The 25000-nt window shown below is 44.9% G+C and overlaps 2 protein-coding genes across 2 annotated transcripts in view; one reads left to right on the top strand and one right to left on the bottom strand.

Annotated features, from left to right (window-relative positions):
• LOC308159531 (uncharacterized protein) overlaps nt 1-7759 on the bottom strand; it is a 30187-nt gene extending 22428 nt beyond the window's left edge. Inside the window, exons 1-2 of the mRNA XM_080533337.1 lie at nt 7632-7759; nt 569-614 (exon numbers count right to left, since the gene is read on the bottom strand). Of these exons, the coding sequence (XP_080389463.1) occupies nt 569-614; nt 7632-7661 (76 nt within the window). The 5' untranslated portion in view covers nt 7662-7759. The remainder of the gene's footprint in view (nt 1-568; nt 615-7631) is intronic.
• Nucleotides 7760-10192: 2433 nt separating this feature from the next.
• Nucleotides 10193-25000, top strand: part of LOC308160946 (pre-mRNA-processing factor 19-like) — a gene marked incomplete at its 3' end in the record, with an annotated part of 22528 nt that continues 7720 nt past the window's right edge. The window contains exons 1-10 of the mRNA XM_080534869.1: nt 10193-10240; nt 11355-11504; nt 14313-14389; nt 15765-15906; nt 17246-17316; nt 17658-17723; nt 19207-19248; nt 19380-19454; nt 19807-19882; nt 23968-24077. Coding sequence (XP_080390995.1) covers nt 10222-10240; nt 11355-11504; nt 14313-14389; nt 15765-15906; nt 17246-17316; nt 17658-17723; nt 19207-19248; nt 19380-19454; nt 19807-19882; nt 23968-24077 — 828 coding nt within the window. The 5' untranslated portion in view covers nt 10193-10221. The remainder of the gene's footprint in view (nt 10241-11354; nt 11505-14312; nt 14390-15764; nt 15907-17245; nt 17317-17657; nt 17724-19206; nt 19249-19379; nt 19455-19806; nt 19883-23967; nt 24078-25000) is intronic.

The raw sequence follows: 25000 nt of genomic DNA, 5'->3' as shown, positions 1-25000 counted from the left end.
CGTCCTCCTATGTGTTCTGTTCAGTTATCTGTCTTCCCCAGGAAAAAAAAACAAAAAAAACAAAAAACGGTTTTTGCGATCCGATTGAGTCATTTGGAGTGAAATCGGCCGATTTAAATCGGTGGCCGATAAATCGGAGCATCCCTACCTTTTTTAGACCTCTTTGGATATAATTTTAGGCCTATTCGCGACACCATATGATAGCTTTTTGTCCTCCTCGAGATGATGAAATTAGGGATTTCACTGCCATACAGACAAAAAAGTCTGAAGGATAATTAATATAAAATAAGTCCCATAATTACTCAAAAGTAAATTTTCATTTCCGCATGAAGTCTCATTTTAATCTAATTTTTAAGACCTAGCACCTCATTTCTTAGACCTGAAACTAAACGGAAATGTAAGACCTTTTTAGGCCTTATGAATCGCATTGCTGGGTTTTAGACTTTAAGGCTTTCTAAGACTAGCGCAGGAACCCTGCTTGTCACTATGCATGTATTATCGTCCTAAAAATGTAATATATAAATATGAATATTACATAAATAATATAAATATAAAGAATACTACTCACCCACACAGGCAGCTGTGCCAAGCAAGATACCGAGCGTCCACATGGCCTATAGAGGAGAGAGAGAGGTGTAATGAACACATGGTCTATAGAGAGAGAGAGAGAGAGAGAGAGAGAGGTGTAATGAACGAGTTTATTACTCGTTGAATGAGGTTATTCATCATGTTTCATAGATTGGATAAGTGGCTGAGCTGAAGGGCAAAAGTATTAATAATAATATATATAACACACACGCACGCACAGACACGCACACACAGACACAGACATAGACACAGACACACACACACGCACACGCGCGCACACACAGACACAGACACAGACACAGACACGCGCACACACACTCTTAGAGAGAACCGAGCTCTGGCCTCTACTGCACAGGGTCACCCCCCGACAGGCACCACTGGAGCAGTTAGGGGTTAAGCGCCTTGCTCAAGGACACAACGATTGCTGGCCGGCCTCTCTAACCTCTACGCTACCTGCCTCTCTGACCTCTAACCTCTAGGCTACCTGCCTCTCTGACCTCTAGGCTACCTGCCTCTCTGACCTCTAACCTCTAGGCTACCTGCCTCTCTGACCTCTAACCTCTAGGCTACCTCCTGCCAAAAGCAACATGAGGAAACCATAGAGAGAGATACAGGGCCCTGCGTCAGTAACGGTCAAGTAAAACACGTTTTCCTCTTTCGGCTCTACACTCCAAACGTTTGGATTTGAAATCAAACAATTACTGTGACGACAAAGCAGAGATTATCATCTAGTAATTGATGGTACTTGTGTGCATATCGGTTTCACCATTCAGAAATTACAACACGTTTTATTCATAGTCCCCCTATGAAGTGGCCCCATAGGGCACCGTAAATTAAATTGCACATGTTTTGTTCCAAAGGAAATAAAAACATAGAAAATGCTTCGCGAATGCCAAGTTTCTTGAGTGAGTGCGTCTGTGTGATCTTCTAGATCGTAGATTTACGTCTTTGAGATGAAGACCCCGTAAACCAAGAGGACCCTCCGGTCTATATATAATAATAATAATAATAATAATAATAATAATAATAATAATAATAATAATAATAATAACTTTTTATTTGTATAGCGCTTTTCCTACAAACTTCGCAGCTCAAAGTGCTCCAATCATTATATAATCATCATTTTATTATTTTGTCATTTAAAGGCAATATTAAAAAGATGGGTTTTTAGTCTTGACTTGAACATAATGTGCTGAGGTTGCATCCCTAATGTAAACTGGCAGTGAGACACAATCTGGGTGCATAAAATGAGAATGCAGCCTCACCAAATCTCTTCTTCTGTACATGTGGTACACAGAGAAAACCAGCGTCAGAAGACCTGAGAGCTCTACTGGGCTGATATGCTAGCAGAAGACATGAGAGCTCTACTGGGTTGATATGCTAGCAGAAGGTCTTTCAGATATGTACCATACATGTTAGTGACATCATCGGTCTGGGACAGGGTCTAGATATGTACCATACATGTTAGTGACATCATCGGTCTGGGACAGGGTCTAGATATGTACCATACATGTTAGTGACATCATCGGTCTGGGACAGGGTCTAGATATGTACCATACATGTTAGTGACATCATCGGTCTGGGACAGGGTCTATATATATGTACCATACATGTTAGTGACATCATCGGTCTGGGACGGGGGCTTAAAATAGACTGAAAGTTGATGAGCTTATGAGGTTGATGAGGTTAAAAGCAACTTGGCATTGGTAGAACATTTCCCAAGCTGGGTACTGTATGGGAGTGTGTGTGTGTGTGTGTGTGTCTGTGTGTGTGTGTGTGTGTCTGTGTGTGTGTGTGTGTGTGTGTGTGTGTGTGTGTGTGTGTGTGGCTGGACAACTCTTCTGCACAGTGGCTGAACAGCCAGCAAGGATTTCAAGATTTATTTTATGATTTGCAGACACACAATAACAAATGAAAGAGAAAATGAACAGAAAAGACAGATTGTGTAGGGGAGGTTAGGAACCTCGGTAGAGATTATTGAGAAGCCGTCGCCTAAGCCTATAAAAGTAATCAAAATAATAATAATTTAAAAAGTGTAGGTTAAACAATGACGTCTTTCTGCCTCCATAAAAAGAGAGCCATTTAGAAGCCTGCGAATGAAGCAATTATTTATTAATCAAATCAAATAAAACATTATTAGTAGGGGTGGGCATCGATGATCGATTAATTGATCGATAAGGTCTTGGTCGATCACTTCTTTTTTTTTTTTTTTTTTAATAATAATAATGGAAATTAGTTTGTCCACGTGTCACCAGATCGCGTTCGTCTCTCACCCCTGAACATGTTAACATGATCATCTTTCTGAACAAGAACCAGTAGGCCTGCCGCCTACAGTCTCTCGCTGGAGTTTAAATTTAAGTTAAGCTGGACGCTCTTAAGGACACTAACGTTTTCAGTCATCCTCCTATTTGTGAGTAACTGTTTTTTTACTGCTCCTATGGTGAGTTACTTATTTTCTATATTTTTATTTATAACGTAAAATGTGTTTTTAAGTTAAACAATTTAGGCTACTCACTGCCTTGTGGCTTGTTATCTGACTGTAGTGTCTAGTTTGGATGTGAATGAATGAATGTGCAATGTGTGCAATAGCAACACAAATAAAGTTTTTCCCCCAAGGAAAACATGCTTGTTATTTCTGCCCTATTTTTTTTTCCCGATAAAAAAATAAAATAAAATAAAATAATAAGTGATCGACCAAGACCTTATCGATCAATTAATCGATCATCGATGCCCACCCCTAATTATTAGTATAGCGCATTTCTCACAAAATGTGACCCAATGCGCTTCACAAAGAGCAAAGAAGATAAAGCAACAACTAAGATGGACATTTAAAGAGGCCAGATTGAATAAGTAGGTTTTGAGGTCTCGCTTAAATGTTTACAGAGTTTCTGGACAATCTCAGGCTCTCAGGTAGGGTGTTCCACAGTCTGGGAGCATACAGGAGTATATACTGAAGGCTGACCCTCCATATCTCTTGGTCCTGGCTTCTGGGACCAAGTTTTACTATGACACGCTGGTTGTCCCTGTTTCACAGCACTTAGGCAGATGTATTTGTTGTAAGTCGCTTTAGATAAAGGAATCTGCTAATTACCAAAAATGTCAAATGTAAACTCTGTGTCCACTGTTGCGCACAGGGAGACTTTCTCTGGGAACGAACCCGTTCTGTGACCACAGAGGAAAATTATTTGGACGCCATTAGACTACAGAACTACTCTGTGTTGCTACAAGACGCCTTTTGCTTTCTTTCAACACACATTTCACCAATAGGCCAAGCAAGAAAAAAAATATGTGCACAGTCAAATTATTTGGTTACAAATGCTACTGGCTATAAATCGGTATTCAATTATACTGCATAACAGACTTCCCTCTCACAAAATGTTAGTCTGCATTAGACTACACTCCTACATCTACCTTCATTAGGCTATAGGCCTCCTGCATTAGACTACACTCCTACATCTACCTTCATTAGGCTATAGGCCTCCTGCATTAGACTACACTCCTACATCTACCTTCATTAGGCTATAGACGTGTGTCTGTGTTCCCCCCCCAAAAAGGTGCATCTTGTAAGAACAAATGGTACTAGCCTCAACGATCCGGCAAAACAAGCTAGGACAGTTTGTGGGTAATTTCCTTGACTGAGAACGTACACAGAGACTGAGAACGTACACAGAGACTGAGAACGTACACAGAGACTGAGAACGTACACAGAGACTGAGAACATACACAGAGACTGAGAACGTACACAGAGACTGAGAACGTCCACAGAGACTGAGAACGTCCACAGAGACTGAGAACGTCCACAGAGACTGAGAACGTACACAGAGACTGAGAACGTACACAGAGACTGAGAACGTACACAGAGACTGAGAACATACACAGAGACTGAGAACGTACACAGAGACTGAGAACGTACACAGAGACTGAGAACGTACACAGAGACTGAGAACGTCCACAGAGACTGAGAACGTCCACAGAGACTGAGAACATACACAGAGACTGAGAACGTACACAGAGACTGAGAACGTACACAGAGACTGAGAACGTACACAGAGACTGAGAACGTACACAGAGACTGAGAACGTACACAGAGACTGAGAACGTACACAGAGACTGAGAACGTACACAGAGACTGAGACAGACCTTTTCCAAAAACTGATGTTTGTGGTGAAAACCAATGGGAAGTACAGAAAGACTGACCTTTACCTTTTCTTTTTACTGTTTTCCCCTGCTTTTATATTCATTCTATGCATGTCAATGTTTTTATATAAACATTTTATTTTTTTCACGTAATGTTCTTATTCCTGTTGTAAAGCACTTTGAGCTGCATTTCTTGTATGAAAGGTGCTGTATAAATAAAGCTTTACTTACTTACTTACTATAGGCCTACTGCCCTAGACTACACTCCTACATCTACATTAGTAACCACACTGAAAAGTCACTGGGACCTGCAGTGCTCATGTGATTCATCATCAGGCTTGTTTCTTACAGCTTTGCACTGATTTCTCAAAGTATTATTCCTGGATGTGGTCATCTGCATTTGGCAGCGCTCCTAGCTCTCCACTTGGAGGGTTTTCATACTGTAATTGGGCACAGCTACACCCCTACACCCCCCCCCCCCCCCCCTTTGGTAAGACTATCATTTCCTTCCACTGTTGTTTAACTTTTAAGGGAACACGCTTTATTGACCAGAGGTCAGAGGTCAACATTGATCGGTCTGCAATGATGCAATGGCCACTCACGCTTGGTTCTACTGTGAAACAACGGGCTGCTTTTTTGTGTTTTTTCAGTATTTTTTTCTATTTTTCAGAAGAGATTTACAGATGTGTATTCTCTTAGTTCCTAAGTATACAGTATATCTATTCATTTGAGCCAATGCATGTCTGTATGAAGCACACCACATTTTTGGAATGTGTTTAGTAGAATAGTTCACTCCATTTGTATTTTCTCATGTATGTATTTGAGGAGAATTTGTTTTTTAATGACAATGTCCACCACAGGAATCCCTGTGCATTTGATCTTTTGTAGCCTATGTAATAAATATATATTTCAATATTAAAAAAAAAAAAACATGCAAAGAGAATGCAAGATCTACGGAAGAGTATCAGGGCCACCAACTGAGTTTTTTTTTTGTTTAAAGTCCGAATGTATTAGTGTTTATTGGTCGTACTGGTTAAAATGAATGACATGAATGCTATTATCAAGTTATACTTTGGAATTGGCTTTAGTAATAAGGACATTATTTGTCTATTGGCACAAAATCACCTTATTATAAGTATTCGTACTTTAAAGCGATGTTGTCGTGAACTGGGTCTTTACAGAAGGAGAAATCAATCTTTTCGTATCACATCTTGTGACCCTAACCCTAGCCCAATAAACACTAAACTGACTTTTTCTAATAAATACTTCTCATTATATAACTGACTTTTTATCTCAGAAATTCAGAGTTTTTTTCTCAGAATAACCCCCCCCCCCCCTTTTTGGGAGAAAAAACTCAGTTGGCGGAGATTCAGATTTTTTTATCTCAGAAATGCAGACTTTTTTCTCAGAAATTCAGACTTTAAACTCAAAATATAACCCCCCCCCCCCTTTCGGGAGAAAAAAACAAACAAACTCAGATGGTGGCCCTAATACTTTTCTGTAAAAATCTGCTACTTTACCGAGTCCTACAACATGTCGGTTACCAGGGTGATCGTGATCACTCCTCTACTTATGCAGTCCAGACTTTACAACCTCAGTAAACCAGAGTGACGCATTAGGACGGACCCCTCTGCTGGACCCCTGTGACGTCATGGAGACCATACGGCGCGGGACTAACACCATGACGTCATGGAGACTATAGGGCGCGGGACTAACATCAGTGGGTTAGGCCCCCAGACGTGCTTCATATCTGTGGTATTGTGGTATTTACAGAATGCAACATATTGGCTCGCATCCCGCCAACCCGCTGCCTCTCTCATACAGAACAATTGCGCCCACACACACTCCCTTATCCTGATCAATAGCACCGCAAACAAGCTTTAAAGTGTCTTCAAACATTGAACACAGAGAGGTTGAAATGATTAAAGGCAGATAACGGAATAGCCATGCATTTCACCAATCATTTTCGAACAAATAGCCAATACTAGTACTATGAGGCTACAATTTCTACATACATGTGTTCCTAATGAAAGCCCATTCAAGCCAGTAAAATAGCATGTGGGCAAATAGGATTACAGGAATGAACACTACACTCTCCAACGGGGAACACGACCACCTGGATCCCAACGAGTCCCAACCTGTTGATGTTTAGGTTCCAGTGGACAGTTTATACCCCCAGTAGTAAGTGGAGTATACCCCCAGTTGCCTAATCACTATTTCTGCATTTCACTCTGCCATAATCTAGGAGGGCGGCGCCTCAGCCTGTGTCCTGTGTCCTGTGTCCTGTGGGACGATGGTATGTCATGGGAAAAAAAGAAGAAGACAAAAAAACAACATAACACAAAAAACGAGGAGATAAAACTCGACATTACCAAGAAAAAACCCCCAACTGAAGAGTTTAAGTGTTTGGATATAAATAGGCTATAAATGTTGCGGGGCGGAGGGTGTAGTCACGCAACGGGGAGAAAACCCGACCCAAAACAATACACACCCTCCACCCCGCACCCTGCACCCCCTCCACCCTCCACCCCCTCCCCCCTCCACCCCCCACCCCCTCCATCCTCCACCCCCCACCCTCCACCCCCTCCACCCCCACCCTCAACCCCCTCCACCCTGCACCCCCTCCACCCTGCACCCCCTCCACCATGCACCCCCTCCACCCTCAACCCTCCACCCTCCACCCTGCACGCAAGCGCCCGTGGTTATCGTGCAATCAAAACAACAAAAAGCAAAAACTACAAAATCAATTAACTGCCAGAACCCGAGGTTATAAAAGCATTGCCCAAATGCTGCAAATCAAATGATTAAACTATTGGAGAGACCATGCATGCATAGCTACAGATGTTTAAGGCAAACGAGAAGAAAAAAAAAAGGTATTTTTATCTAAGTGCGGCTATGAGGCATACCTTGACTGGACCCATCGTCTCGGTGATCATTCCTCCGTCTTTTACGGTCTTAATTGGACGTTAAGCATCAGTGGGACTGGGACATCTTTAAGATGAAGAGCTTCGGGATAGTCCAGAGTGAAGGTACAAATGAGGGCAGGGCAGCAGAGAATCTCCAGTTTAACTGCCTGGCTGCGTTGGTGAATTTGCTCCGGGATCTTGATCAGCACTCATTGGGATGCCTCTCGTCCAATCAAATGACTTGGTCCCTTTATGACGTCGAACCCCAGTGTGCGCTCCGGCGCTCTGAGAGCGAGTTTACGAACAGCAGCCTTACGATCTCTGATTCCGGGGCGTTTCTTGTTATGCACGGTTGTGATAGGCCAGACACGGATTAATAGATGGATGTAGACAGGTTGTGATAGGCCAGACATGGATGAATAGATGGATGTAGGCAGGTTGTGATAGGCCAGACACGGATGAATAGATGGATGTAGGCAGGTTGTGATAGGCCAGACATGGATGAATAGATGGAGGTAGGCAGGTTGTGATAGGCCAGACATGGATGAATAGATGGATGTAGGCAGGTTGTGATAGGCCAGACACGGATGAATAGATGGATGTAGCACGGTTGTGATAGGCCAGACATGGATGAATAGATGGATGTAGCACGGTTGTGATTGTCCAGACACGGATGAATAGATGGGTGTAGGCGCTGTCTAGGGAAACAACATGGAGCTTTTTATTTGAAGGTTCCACAATAGGCCTACTCTAATTAAAAACAGGTTAATACAAGTCTCTGGGATCCCCAAAACATGTCTTTCAAGTTTTTTTGGGCTGCAAACACCACTCAGATTTGAATCTAAAGCCATTCTAGCATTCCTCTTTTTCAGTCCAGGGGGGTATTCCATCAACGTCGCTAAAGGAAAATGCAGGTGGATTTTTTTTTTTTTTTTTTAAGTCTCGCGAGATTTAACAAAAATAAACCTGTATTTTTTGTATTTAAAAGAGTTGCTGCTGCTCCCCGCGCCCCACTCAGGTGCTGGCTGTGTTCTGTTTTTCGGCCGCGCCTTCATTACAGTTAATTTATTCACCAAATAATATAATAATATAATAATAATAACTGTTTATTTGCTATAGCACTTTTCCTGCAAATGTTGCATTTCAAAGTGCTCCAATCATTATCTAATCATCATTTAATTATTTAATAATTTAAAGGCAATATTAAAAAGATGGGTTTTTAGTCTTGACTTGAACATATGTGCTGAGGTTGCATCCCTAATGTAAACTGGCAGTGCATTCCACAATCTGGGTGCATAAAATGAGAATGCAGCCTCACCAAATCTCTTCTTTTGTACATGTGGTTTACATTAGGGATGCAACCCCAAGTCAAGACTAAAAACCCATCTTTTTAATATTGCCTTTAGATGACCAAATAATTAAATGATGATTGTATAGTAATGATTGGAGCACTTTGAGCTGCAACATTGGCTGGAAAAGTACTATACAAATAAAAAGTTATTGTTATTATTATTATTATTATTATTATTATTATTATTATTATTATTATTATTATTATTATTATTATTATTATTATTATTATAAGGTCCCGGTGCAAAAAGTGCCAAGTGACCACCTCCAGATGTCTTCCAGTGCAATAGGATAGTGAGGGTGGTTTAAAGGCTTATTCTAACCAGTGAATAATGCATGAAAACATGCAGAGTTAAAATGATACGTATCTATTATGTTCATGACTTCATACAGACACATAATCGAGTAGCTAAAGTGGTCGATGTGTTAACAGCCTTTAAAGGAAACTACGTTAATAGAAGGTGCTTTTGAGAGGAGATGGAGCGACATTCTCGAATGGGACATTCTCGAATTGTCCCGGGCCAATTACAAGCATCGATGCGTGGTGACTCACTAGATATATATAGTAGAAATGTTGCTGAGTAGATTGGTATTAAAAGAAAATCCTGTTTAGCCTTGGTATATTATTTGTGTACAGTCCATTCTGTTTCCAAATTATTTCTAAATTATTCTCTCATGGGCTAAAGTCGTTTTATGCGCTCTAACTTTTGTTCATTAAAAAACACTCAAAATGATGCCTGTAATCGGTCATTATAGTAATTCACTGATTGCAACAATGATTAGGGGGGGAAAGGCATATTATTATTCTCTTGTTATTAAGTCTATTTATTTACTGAGTTGCTGTGCAGTCTGAAAGCAGATTAACTCTAACTTTAAAACAACAGGACTCCTGTACCAATGTGTCATTGTCATAACAAACCATGTATTATGTGTAATAAGTGTACGATGAATTAATCTTCAATATATTCCATATTATACACTAGATATAAAAGAGGCGGTGTTTGGTTTGGAGGACCGTGGTATCCCACAATGCAACAGTTAGAGCGGCATCCCTCCACACACACACACACACACACACGGAAACACACGTCAAGCGTCACGTGTTTCATTTAGCCGGGTGTTAAAATAACACATTATCATTTCACTTTCTTAATAACATTTCGCGGGGAAATATATATATATCTCTTTTCGGCGTTGTGATTTGGTGGTTATTGGTGGACCGAGGGAGGATTCACTGAACATGTCCCTGGTTTGTGCAAGTAAGAGAATGAATGAATGAATGAATGGAGCTGTGCATCTTTAGTTGATGGAAGTGGATACCGCAGAATAGTGTGGCTGGATGGACATGCATGGCTAGATGGACATGCATACCGCAGAATAGTGTGGCTGGATGGACATGCATGGCTAGATGGACATGCATACCGCAGAATAGTGTGGCTAGATGGACATGCATACCGCAGAATAGTGTGGCTGGATGGACATGCATACAGCAGAATAGTGTGGCTGGATGGACATGCATACAGCAGAATAGTGTGGCTAGATGGACATGCATACTGCAGAATAGTGTGGCTGGATGGACATGCATACAGCAGAATAGTGTGGCTGGATGGACATGCATACAGCAGAATAGTGTGGCTAGATGGACATGCATACCGCAGAATAGTGTGGCTGGATGGACATGCATACAGCAGAATAGTGTGGCTAGATGGACATGCATACTGCAGAATAGTGTGGCTAGATGGACATGCATACCTGCAGAATAGTGTGGCTAGATGGACATGCATACCTGCAGAATAGTGTGGCTAGATGGACATGCATACCGCAGAATAGTGTGGCTGGATGGACATGCATACTGCAGAATAGTGTGGCTGGATGGACATGCATACCACAGAATAGTGTGGCTGGATGGACATGCATGCGCATTAATGTTGCATGCATACGCATGACTTCATGTTGGATACTCTATCTATTGAATGCAATAAGGGTGACAACCATTGCAAAGCTCCAGGAGCGTCTTGTCATCCAGTCTTGCATGTAACGTTAACGTAATACTGGACCGCCAAGATGCTGACATTGACTCCTCTCCCCCGCCCACCTCCCCCCTCCTCCTCTCCTCCTCCTCCTCCTCCTCCTCTCCCCTCCTCCTCTCCCCTCCTCCTCCTCCTCCTCCTCCTCCTCCACCACCTTCTCCTCCCCCTCCTCCACCCCTCCTCCTCCTCCACCCCCCCCCCCCCTCCTCCTCCTCCTCCTCCTCCACCACCTTCTCCTCCCCCTCCTCCACCCCTCCTCCTCCTCCACCCCTCCTCCTCCTCCACCCCCCCCCCCCCCCCCTCCTCCTCCTCCTCCTCCTCCACCCCCCCCCCCCTCCTCCAGTCTCGAGTGAGGTCCCGGAGCACCCGTGCGTGTCTCCGGTGTCCAACCAGGTGTTCGAGCGGCGGCTGATCGAGAAGTACATCGCCGAGAACGGAGCGGACCCGGTGAACGGTCGGCCCCTGTCGGAGGAGCAGCTCGTAGACATCAAGGGTGAGACACTCACACACACTCACACTCACACTCACACTCACACTCACACTCACACTCACACTCACACTCACACTCACACACACACACACACACACACACACACACACACACACACACACACACTCACACACACACACACTCACACACACATCAAAGGTGAGACACACACACACACACACACACACTCACACTCACACTCACACTCACACTCACACTCACACTCACACTCACACTCACACACACACACACACACACACACACACACACACACACACTCACACACACACACTCACACACACATCAAAGGTGAGACACACTCACACACACACACACACACACTCACACACACATCAAAGGTGAGACACACACACTCACAGACACAGACACAGACACACACACACACACACACACACACACACACACACACACACACACACATCAGAGGTGAGACACACACACTCACTCACAGACACACACACACACAGACACAGACACACTCACAGACACACTCACAGACACACTCACAGAACACTCACAGACACAGACACACTCACAGACACAGACACTCACAGACACAGACACACTCACAGACACACTCACAGAACACTCACAGACACAGACACACTCACAGACACAGACACTCACAGACACAGACACAGACACACCTACACTCACAGACACAGACACAGACACACACACACACACACTCACAGACACAGACACACTCACAGTACACTCACAGACACAGACACACCTACACTCACAGACACAGACACACTCACAGACACAGACACACTCACAGACACAGACACACTCACAGTACACTCACAGACACAGACACAGACACACTCACAGACACAGACACAGACACACACACAGACACAGACACACTCACAGACACAGACACACTCACAGACACAGACACACTCACAGACACAGACACAGACACACTCACAGACACACACACAGACACAGACACACTCACAGACACAGACACACTCACAGACACAGACACACTCACAGACACAGACATAGACACACACACACACACATCAAAGGTGAGACACGGAGGTCGTGACATCATCTCTCTGTCATGATGGTGACATCATCGCTCTGTCATGATGGTGACATCATCGCTCTGTCATGATGGTGACATCATCGTTCTGTCATGATGGTGACATCATCGCTCTGTCATGATGGTGACATGATCGCTGTCATGATCGCTGTCATGGTCGATCAGACAGGAATCAACACAGAAGTGTTAATGCATGCTTTTGTTATTACACGTTTGGACTATTGTAACGGTCTCCTTTCTGGTCTTCCGGAGAAAGCTATTGGCCAGCTGTAATTAGTCCAAAATGCAGCAGGGAGAGTTTTAACCAAAACAAGCAGACAAGCTCATATAACTCCTATTTTAGAGACTCTACACTGGCTTCCTGTTAAGTTCAGAATAGATTTCAAGATCCTTCTGCTTGTTTATAAAGCTCTCACTGGCACAGCACCAGCATATCTGAAAGACCTTTTGCTAGCATATCAGCCCAATAGAGCTCTCAGGTCTTCTGCTAGCATATCAGCCCAATAGAGCTCTCAGGTCTTCTGACGCTGGTTTTCTCCGTGTACCACATGTACAAAAGAAGAGATTTGGCGAGGCTGCATTTTCATTTTATGCACCCAGATTGTGTCTCACTGCCAGTTTACATTAGGGATGCAACCTCAGCACATATGTTCAAGTCAAGACTAAAAACCCATCTTTTTAATATTGCCTTTAAAATGACTAAATGATTAAATGATGATTATATAATGATTGGAGCACTTTGAGCTGCAACGTTTGCAGGAAAAGCGCTATACAAATAAAAAGTTATTATTATTATTATTATTAAAATGTTGCATTTTTTTAGTTAGTAATTCATAAAACACAAAGGTTCCATCTCACAGAACATAATGGAATGTAAAAACTTTGACGCTCAATATCTCTTTTTTTTTTTTTATTTGTTTTTCAGATTTTTTCCCTTTTTCACCCAATTTGGTAGCCAATTTAACCCAACTTAGCATCCAATTATCCCCTGCCTATTGCATTGGATCCGCCGCCCGACCCCGTGGCCGGCAGTCCCAGAGGAGGGCGCCAGGCAGACTAGGCTGACTGGCTCCTCGAGCCCAGTACCGTTATTCCGGCACCCCAGGGGGCGGTGTTGCGCGACGGATCCTAGTCCAGAAATACTCCTATACCCCCCCTCGGAAGCGGCCGGCCAATATGCCGCTTCCCGTGTGCCTCGGCCATATTCTGGATCTGGCGAGCCGGGATACGAACCCCGGCCCCGGTGGGCAGCATGCACTAGCGGCCAGTGCGTAGGACGCTCAATATCTCTGAACTGCCCTAAACGGAGATAGAACCTTATCATTCTAAGATAGAACCTTATCATTCTAAGATAGAACCTTATCATTCTAAGCTCACGACATTGTGTGCGTCATCAACCCTCATCCCGAGGAGGGAAGTTGATTTCAGACTACAGGCTTTCTTATGTGTGCCCACTATGATCGATATGAGCGGTCACTGTATGAGTAGGTAGCTTTGACGGGGTCAAATAGACCCGTTTTATATACACATGTGTCACTATGTGATGGCATTGAAATGGACAATGCTTGATCATTAACTCCCTGTCCCCTCTCTCTCTCAGTGTCTCACCACATCAGACCTAAGACATTAACCTCCTGTCTCTCTCTCTCTCTCTCTCTCTCTCTCTCTCTGTCTCTCTCTCTCTCTCTCTCTCTCTCTCTCTCTCTCTCTCTCTCTCTCTCTCTCTCCCCTAGTCTCCCACCCTATCAGGCCCAAGGCTCCCTCTGCCACCAGCATCCCTGCCATCCTCAAGTCCCTGCAGGACGAGTGGGTGAGTCTCAGTCTACACACACACACACACACACACACACACACACACACACACACACACACACACACACACACACACAGACACAGACACAGACACACACACACACACACACACACACACACACACACAGGCACACACACACACAGACACACACACACACACACTGGTTCTCAACTGGTCTGGCTTTGGGACCTACATTTTCCCATGGTCATTAAGTCACGACCCACTTTTATAGAATTCAAACCAAGCAGATTTATTTCTCAAAAATGGGCTAGTAAACACTTACACAATGTACATATCACCATGATTATTACTTTTTTTTAAACATAGAGCACATTACTCTAACAATAGCAAACTGATCCTGATTAATTAAATGAAGCTGGTGTTTTGAATAACCAGTAGCCGAGGTCATTATATTCTGAAACGGCAGATTGTCAGCTTTCAAATGATGTGTGATACATTGAAATTGGAAAAAAGTTGAAGACGATAGACGTATTTGAATGTTGGTACACCTCAAACAGAGAATGGGAGAAACTCACTCTGAGTACAACAGCTGCTAACAGCTAGCAGCCAAGAAGGCACATCGCTACCAACGTCTAACCGCATGTTTATAACATCACAACATGCTGATAGAACACCAACACGCTAAAAACACATAACTACCCATAACTAGATGATCACACAGTCCTTGCTTTTGAACACGTCCTAAAACGACAGTTTCATTACAAGCCATGTCACTTACCCAGTAGCCTACGGAGCAGGACGGCAGACGATACAGTGAATACAATTCACAAATGACTAAGTATTTAGTGATCCTAAAACTGTTATTTGTTATATCAAGTGGGTACTTCAAGTTACTTCAAGTTACTTCAACTTTGCATTTTCGAGCCTTGGCATTTGCTGCTTGTCTGGCTCTGTGGACCAGCTGGCACCACATGATAATCTCTCCTAAACCAGCTGTCACTCAACAGGCATTTTGCGGAAGCTAATGAGATAATTGGGGATGTGCTTTACTCCTGATTTCCTGTTTCAAAGTCTGGGGTGATGGTAGACAGAGCTAGATCAGGGCTCACGTATAGTCTTGACATCAGAAAGCTAAGCTAGAACTATTTTAATTAATTCATTAATTAATTAATTTATTTATTTGGATACAAGCTACAAGCTTCACCACACAGCTAACATTCACCACACAGCTGAAACAGAGCAACACACACACACACACACACACACACACACACACACACACACAAGCTCTCTCCCTGGCTAAAACACGCTCACGCTCACACCCCTCCCACCCACCCACCCTCTCTCCCACCCACCCACCCTCTCTCCCACCCTCCCTCCCTCCCTTGCTAACCCCCCCCGTCCTCTCCAGGATGCGGTGATGCTGCACAGCTTCACGCTGCGGCAGCAGCTGCAGACGACGCGTCAGGAGCTGTCCCATGCGCTGTACCAGCACGACGCCGCATGCAGGGTCATCGCCAGGCTCACCAAGGAGGTCACCGCCGCCAGGGAGGGTACGACACACACACGCTCGCACGCACGCACGCACACACACACACACACACACACACAGGCAGTCAGACACACACACACACACACACAGACATGCATACGCACTCACACACTCACACACACACACACACCAAGGAGGTCATCGCCAGGGAGGGTACAACACACACACACGCATATGCACTCACTCACTCACTCACACACTCACACACACACACACACACACACACACACCAAGGAGGTCACTGCCGCCAGGGAGGGTGAGACACACATTTGAATACTTTATTTGGTTCCACAAATTATATTATATAAACAGGGAATCAAATATTTCGGGGCTAAGCAGCACTGAACACTTAAGGACATCCACCATCACCAGCATCACCTTCTCTGGCCAGAACATTCCCCTCTCCTCTTCTGTTACCAACCTGGGTGTCAAAATGGACCCTCACCTCACCTACGAGACCCACATTAAACATATTTCCAAAACAGCTTTTTTTCACTTAAGGAACATTGCCAAACTCCGTCCTGCACTCACTCTGGCAGATGCAGAGAAGCTCATCCACGCCTTTGTCTCCTCCAGACTGGACTACTGCAACGCACTCCTCATCGGGATTCCTAGCAGCTGCCTCCAGAAACTTCAATACATCCAGAACAGCGCTGCTAGGATCCTGATGAGGGTGCGCAAATATGATCACATCACCCCCATCCTCAAATCACTTCACTGGCTCCCCGTCTCCCTCAGAATTGAATTCAAGGTCTCCCTCCTCACCCACCAGTGCATCCATGGAACTGCCCCCCCCTACCTCAAGGAACTCCTCCATACCCCTCAGACCTCCTCACGCACCCTCCGTTCTACTGCCACCAACCTCCTCAAGACCCCCAGGACCAAGCTCCGCACGATGGGAGATCGGGCCTTCTGCTCGGCTGCTCCCAGGCTGTGGAATGCTCTCCCTGACCACCTAAGGGCACCACAGTCTGTGGATGCTTTTAAACGGGGCCTTAAAACCCACCTTTTTAATAGAGCCTTTTTTTAGCCTTTTAATTGAATGTTTTTATTGCTTTATCTACTGTGTTGTAAGCACTCTGAGATTTTATATGTAAAGTGCTTTTATAAATAAAATGCATTATTATTATTATTATTATTAAGGATACACATAACACCTCCTTCTCCACACACACACACACACACACTCACACACACACACACACACACACACTCACACACACACGCACACACACACACACTTCCTTCTTGTTGACACCGTCCTCGTGGCTCAGGGACTCTCCCTCGTCATTCCTTGCCGTCTCTAACCCTCCTTGTTTGACCCTTCTCTCTCCCCGTAGCTCTGGCCACCCTGAAGCCGCAGGCGGGGCTTGTGGTGTCCCAGGCAGTCGCTTCACAGCCCTCTGTCGCGGTCAGTGATTGGTTCAAAGCCCAGTTGTCAGTCACCGATTGGTTCAAAACCAGTTGTCAATCAATACATTGCAACATCAATGACAATAACAAGCTAACTTCCATCAACGCCTGGGGGGTATTCCATCAACGTCGCTAAAGGAAAAATACAGGCTTAGTTTGATAAATCTTGTGAGACTGACTTCTCAAAATAAACCTGGATATTGTTTTTTTATAGAAGTCTCGCGAAATGTATCAAAAATAAGCCTGGGTTTTCCTTGGGTGACGTTAATGGAACACCCCCCAGGTGTGTTGCTACCTCCAGCTCAGGTGTAGTGAGGTGTTGTGTTGGTCTTCTCTCAGGCCGGGGCGGGGGAGCCCATGGAGGTCAGCGAGCAGGTGGGGATGACCCCGGAGATCGTCCAGAAGGTAACGCTCACCTCACACACACACACACACACACACACACACACCTCCTACACACACACACAGAGACACAGAGACACAGATACAGATACAGATACACACTCACACTCACACTCACACACTCACACACTCATACACACTCACACACTCACACACACCTCCTACACACACTCACCTCCTACACACACACCTCCTACACACACACACACACACACTCACCTCCTACACACACCTCCTACACACACACACCTCAGTGTGTTACCACGGAGACCATCACCTCACGCTCACCTCACAATCTGGGGTTCAGTGTCTTGCCTAAGGACACCTCGACACGTGGCCAGCCGGGGCTCAAACCGCCGACCTTGCGATCATTAGACGGCGGCTCTACCTCCTGGGCCACAGCCGCCCGTATAGTAGCCCTCAACCATGCTGCATGTACGCTCACTGCTTGTGGCCACAGTCATGATGGATGAAAAGATAGAAAGTTAGAAAGATAACCCTCCAAAAAAGGGTTGAGTATTTCTTTCTGATTTAATCCTAAAATAACAAAGACAGAAAGCGAGACAGTTTTCTTTTTTTAGTTGCCTTTTACATATATTATTATATAAGCCAAAATCGGTTGGGGTACCTTTGTGAGTGAATGAATAAATAAATGCATTTTCATCATCATGTTATCGTTCAATCTTAACACTCTGCATAGAAACGGAATATTCGGGGCGCTTAGTGGCGTAGCAGACAAACACACATACCACATCGCAAGGTCGCTGTTTCGATTCCGGCCATCGACATATCCTGCATGTCATCCCTCCTCTCTCTACACCCATCCTTCCTGTCAATCTCTACTGCCTCTATCCTCCTCTCTCTCTCTCACCCATCATTCCTGTCATATCTCTACTGTCTCTATTCTCCTCTCTCTCTCTCACCCATCCTTCCTGTCAATCTCTACTGTCTCTATCCTCCTCTCTCTCTCTCTCTCACCCATCCTTCCTGTCACCCCTCCTCTCTCTCTCTCACCCCTCCTTCCTGTCACCCCTCCTCTCTCTCTCTCACCCCTCCTTCCTGTCACCCCTCCTCTCTCTCCCTCACCTATCCTTCCTGTCATCCCTCCTCTCTCTCTCTCTCTCACCCACCCATCCTTCCTGTCATCCCTCCTCTCTCTCTCTCACCCATCCTTCCTGTCATCCCTCCTCTCTCTCTCTCTCTCACCCACCCATCCTTCCTGTCATCCCTCCTCTCTCTCACCCACCCATCCTTCCTGTCATCCCTCCTCTCTCTCTCTCACCCATCCTTCCTGTCATCCCTCCTCTCTCTCTCTCTCACCCACCCATCCTTCCTGTCACCCCTCCTCTCTCTCTCACCCATCCTTCCTGTCAATCTCTACTGTCTCTATCCCAATAAAGCAGAAATTCCCTAAAAACATATATATATATATATATTACAAATAATAAACTGAATACTCACAACAACACCTCTTCCCTCTCCTCAGCTGCAAGACAAGGCGACAGTCCTCACCACAGAGAGAAAGAAGGTAACCGTTAGATAAAAAAAGAAGAAGTTATTTTTCATTTGTCGGGTCTTTTCAGAATATGACCTGTTTATATGAACTGTAATACTGAGGATATTAGAAGCTCACCTTCTACTCCTGTGTCTTCCTCTCAGAGAGGAAAGACTGTTCCGGAAGAGTTGGTCCGGTCAGAGGACCTCAGCAAATACAGACAAGTGGCCACACACGCTGTGAGTAGAGTGTGTGTGTGTGTGTGTGTGTGTGTGTGTGTGTGTGTGTGTGTGCGTGTGTGTGTGTGTCTGTGTGTGTCTGTGTGTGTCTGTGTGTGTGTGCGCTGCTAATGTGTGCGTGTGTGTGTTGCTAATGTGTGTGCATGCGTGGTGTGCGTGTGCATGTGGGCGTGCTGCTAATATGTGTGTGTGTGTGCGTGCGTGTGTGTGCGCGCGTGTGGTGAGAGTGTGTGTGTGCATGCTGCTAATGTGTGTGTGTGTGTGTGTGTGTGTGTGTGTGTGCATGCTGCTAACGTGTGTGTGTGTGTGTGTGTGTGTGTGTGTGTGTCTGTAATGTGTGTGTCCATGGCAGGGCCTCCACAGCGCCAGTGTTCCAGGGATCCTGTGTCTGGACCTCTGCCCCTCCGACACAGACAAGGTCCTCACGGGTGAGACTCACTTCCTGTTCCTGTTAACCCTTCACTTCCTGTTTCCTGTTAACCCTCTCACTCCCTGGCTACTGCCCATTGTAGTAAAACACACACACAGACACGCACGCACACACACGCAGCACACAGGCGCACGCACACATACACACACACGCACACACAGGCGCGCACACACACACACACATGGAATGGAATGAGGAATAGCACCATTCCATGCATTACAATGAGCCTGTCTCTCTCTCACACACACACACACACACACACACGCACAGCTTATTGTTATCTTATTATTGTATCACCTCACACTTCCTTCCTCCCCTGAGGGCTCCTGAGGGCGTCAGAGCAGAAACTAGCAGCTTTCCATCAGCCATTTCTTAAATAAACAGTCAATCAACACTTTCTCTGTCTTTGTTCAGTGTGTTACGTTAACACTAGAACAGCCATGGTTTGGGTCATTAACACTAGAACAGCCATGGGTGGGGTCATTAACACTAGAACAGCCATGGGTGGGGTCATTGTCGTCTAACCCTAACAGTCATTAACACTAGAACAGCCATGGGTGGGGTCATTAGCACTAGAACAGCCATGGGTGGGGTCATTAACACTAGAACAGCCATGGGTGGGGTCATTAACACTAGAACAGCCATGGGTGGGGTCATTAACACTAGAACAGTCATGGGTGGGGTCATTAACACTAGAACAGCCATGGGTGGGGTCATTAACACTAGAACAGCCATGGGTGGGGTCATTAACACTAGAACAGCCATGGGTGGGGTCATTAACACTAGAACAGCCGTGGGTGGGGTCATTAACACTAGAACAGCCGTGGGTGGGGGTCATTAACACTAGAACAGCCGTGGGTGGGGTCATTAACACTAGAACAGCCGTGGGTGGGGGTCATTAACACTAGAACAGCCATGGGTGGGGTCATTAACACTAGAACAGCCATGGGTGGGGTCATTAACACCAGAACAGCCCTGGGTGGGGTCATTAACACCAGAACAGCCATGGGTGGGATCATTAACACTAGAACAGCCATGGGCTACACTCTTACAGGGCAGGAGGTTGATAGCTTTATATTTGAAAAAGATGGATACGCCTTCATCTAATTTGTGGGTGAGGGAGATAGATCGACTCTACTGTCTCTATCCTCCTCTCTCTCTCTCACCCATCCTTCCTGTCATCCCTCCTCTCTCTCACCCATCCTTCCTGTCAATCTCTACTGTCTCCATCCTCCTCTCTCTCTCTAACCCATCCTTCCTGTCAATCTCTACTGTCTCTATCCTCCTCTCTCTTTCTCACCCATCATTCCTGTCAATCTATACTGTCTATATCCTCCTCTCTCTCTCTCACCCATCCTTCCTGTCATCTCTCCTCTCTCTCACCCATCCTTCCTGTCATCCCTCCTCTCTCTCACCCATCATTCCTGTCAATCTATACTGTCTATATCCTCCTCTCTCTGTCACCCATCCTTTCTGTTACACATCCTGTGTTGTGTTGGAGAAGATGACGTATATGATGAGGGGGATGGCAAAGGAGTTTGAAAAAGTTTGGGAATCTCTTGTGATGTTTCTTTCTGGTCAAGATACGCAATAATTGTGAGGGTGTACGGTGTTGAGTGCTTGTGTTTTATGTAATAATTTATTTCTTACTGTTGTTGTTTGTTTTGTGACGTGACAGTTTCTGTTTTGTGTGTGTATGCAAACATTTGAAACTCAATAAAAAAAAAAAAATAGAAAATAAAAAAGAACAGCCATGGGTGGGGTAATTTGACCCCTGTGAGTAAAGAATAGGGATGTCCCGATCCCACTTTTTCACTACCGATACCGATACCTGGTCTTCGGGTATCGGCGATACCGATACCGATCCGATATTTGTATAAATCTTTTGACCCCTGAATTTTTTTTATTTTTTTTTTCCTAACACCAGGGGAGCCACCCCTCCTAAATTTCGTTGTTTGGTACCTGTACTGTAGCAATGACAATAAAGACCATTCATTCATTCATTCATTCAAATACCTCCCCAGTATATAGTCCACACCAACAACAGTTAAATTAAAGACTGCCAGCCTTTATTAAAGCAACAAAAATAGTACTCTGCAGTACTCAGTGACCACCTCTCTTAAAACGACATGGACTTTGCTTTTGTTAATTTTCCATTCGAGCAGCATCTCCTCCATGGCTGCCTTAATGGAATCCCCAGTGTGTGAGCCACGGAACTCACGGGCATGCAGCACCGCTTTCTTGAAAGTAAAATCAGAGTCTATCCAGTGTGCTGTGAGACTCAACAACGACATTGGACACACGTCTGAGCTCCAAATGTCCGTTGTGAAGCTAATAGCATCGACATTCTCCAATAGTTTGGCGAGGAACTCACACACTTCATTGTGCATTTTCGGGATGGCATTTTCGGTTATATAATGCCGACTGGGCAAAGTATAACGCGGCTCTAGGTGTTCAATTAAACTCCGAAACCCCACATTCTCTACCACCGAAAGTGGTTGGTCGTCGAGCACAATAAACCGAACCAATTTCTCCGTTATTGCTTTTGCAATTTTGCTGTCTGGGGGGAGTTTCTCTCGCATCTCGCCAATGTTATGTTCAATAACGGAGTCGAACTCAGAGCTTGTAGTCGGAGCTGGCAACTCCATTTAATCAAACACGAGTGTAACACAAAACGTAATACGGCACATGTCGTAAAGCCCAAACTGTCGTAAACACAGACGTAACACAGACGCGGATCGGGCACGCGGATCGGAGCCTTTTTTTTTTCTGGTCCGATCTCCGATCCAGCATTCAGGACCAATATCGGGTCGATATCCGATCTCAGTATCGGATCGGGACATCCCTAGTAAAGAAACATGTTATATCTTTGCACTCGATCTGTGTGTTCCAACAGTTTACCACACAGCTGATTAATCAATTAAACCAATAGAGTGAGACAGGATATGGTCATGCAAGGTGCCTTTCAGGAAGTAGTGGAGATCGTGCACCTAGCCTATTCCAGGACCCTCCTTTCATGACTTTTCCTAGATATGTGTGTTCTACCACCCGGTATCCTTATATTTTCTAAATCACATCAGGATAAGCTGGTATGAAGCTATTTTGTTTTTCTGTGTAGGAGGCAGGCTAGTTTACAAGACGCGCCAACTAGTGGTCGTTGTGTGTAAATAGCAGCTTGAACATTGTGAAGCACCAGAATATCTGAAAGACCTTCTGCTAGCATATCAGCCCAATAGAGCTCTCAGGTCTTCTGACGCTGGTTCTCTCTGTGTACCACATGTACAAAAGAAGAGATTTGGTGAGGCTGCATTCTCATTTTATGCACCCAGATTGTGTCTCACTGCCAGTTTACATTAGGGATACAACCTCAGCACATACATGTATGTTGAAGTCAAGACTAAAAACCCATCTTTTTAATATTGCCTTTAAATAACAAAATAATTAAATTAAGATTATATAATGATTGGAGCACTTTGAGCTGCAACGTTTGCAGGAAAAGCGCGATACAAATAAAAAGTTGTTATTATTATTATTATTATTATTATTATTATTATTATTATTATTATTATTTGACCCCAGAGGCGGTAGTAGTAGGTAAAAAAGGCACGGCTGTTCTAGTGTTAATGTGCCGTTGTTCAAAAGCCCTGTGACCACCGCGCTGTCTCTATCCTCCTCTCTCTCTCACCCATCCTTCCTGTCATATCTCTGTCTGTCTCTATCCTCCTCTCTCTCTCACCCATCCTTCCTGTCAGTCTCTACTGTCTCTATCCTCCTCTCTCTCTCACCCATCCTTCCTGTCATATCTCTGTCTGTCTCTATCCTCCTCTCTCTCTCACCCATCCTTCCTGTCATATCTCTGTCTGTCTCTATCCTCCTCTCTCTCTCACCCATCCTTCCTGTCATATCTCTACTGTCTCTATCCTCCTCTCTCTCTCACCCATCCTTCCTGTCATATCTCTGTCTGTCTCTATCCTCCTCTCTCTCTCACCCATCCTTCCTGTCATATCTCTACTGTCTCTATCCTCCTCTCTCTCTCACCCATCCTGACATCTCTGTCTCATGTCTCTGTGTCGCCCCCTACAGGCGGGGCTGATAAGAGCGTGGTGGTGTTTGATAAGAGGGAGGAGCAGATCGTGGCCACGCTGAAGGGACACACCAAGAAGGTCACCGCCGTCATCTACCACCCCTCCCAGGTACGCACACACACACACACACACACACACACACACACACACACACACACACACACACACACACACACACACACACACACCTGTCATCTACCACCCCTCCCAGGTACGCACACACACACACACACACACACACACACACACACACACACCTGTCATCTACCACCCCTCCCAGGTACGCACGCACACACACACGCACACACACACACACACACACACACACACACACACCTGTCATCTACCACCCCTCCCAGGTACGCGCACACACACACACACACACACACACACACACACACACACACACACACACACACACACACACACCTGTCATCTACCACCCCTCCCAGGTGTGTACACACACACACACACACACACACACACACACACACACACCTGTCATCTACCACCCCTCCCAGGTGACATATATATACACACACACACACACACACACACACACACACACACACAAACAAACACACCTGTCATCTACCACCCCTCCCAGGTGAGAACAAGTATTTGATACACTGCTGATTTTGCACGTTTTCCCACTTAGAAAGAATGTAGAGGTCTGTAGTTTTTATCATAGGTACACTTCAACTGTGAGAGACAGAATACAAATAAAAAAAATCCAGAAAATCGAATTGTATGATTTTAAAGTAATTAATTTACATTTTATTGCATGAAATAAGTATTTGATACATCAGAAAAACAGAACTTAATATTTGGTAAATAAACCTTTGTTTGCAATTACAGAGATCAGACGTTTCCTGTAGTTCTTGACCAGGTTTGCACACACTGCAGCAGGGATTTGGGCCCACTCCTCCATACAGATCTTCTCCAGATCCTTCAGGTTTCGGGGCTGTCGCTGGGCAACACAGACTTTCAGCTCCCTCCAAAGATTTTCTATTGGGTTCAGGTCTGGAGAC

Source organism: Nansenia antarctica, assembly GCF_963989245.1.
Source record: "Nansenia antarctica genome assembly, chromosome: 6".
In the NCBI taxonomy this organism is placed as follows: domain Eukaryota; kingdom Metazoa; phylum Chordata; class Actinopteri; order Argentiniformes; family Microstomatidae; genus Nansenia; species Nansenia antarctica.
The sequence above is the reverse complement of the archived record's forward strand: the minus strand, read 5'-3'. Positions and strand labels throughout refer to the sequence as shown.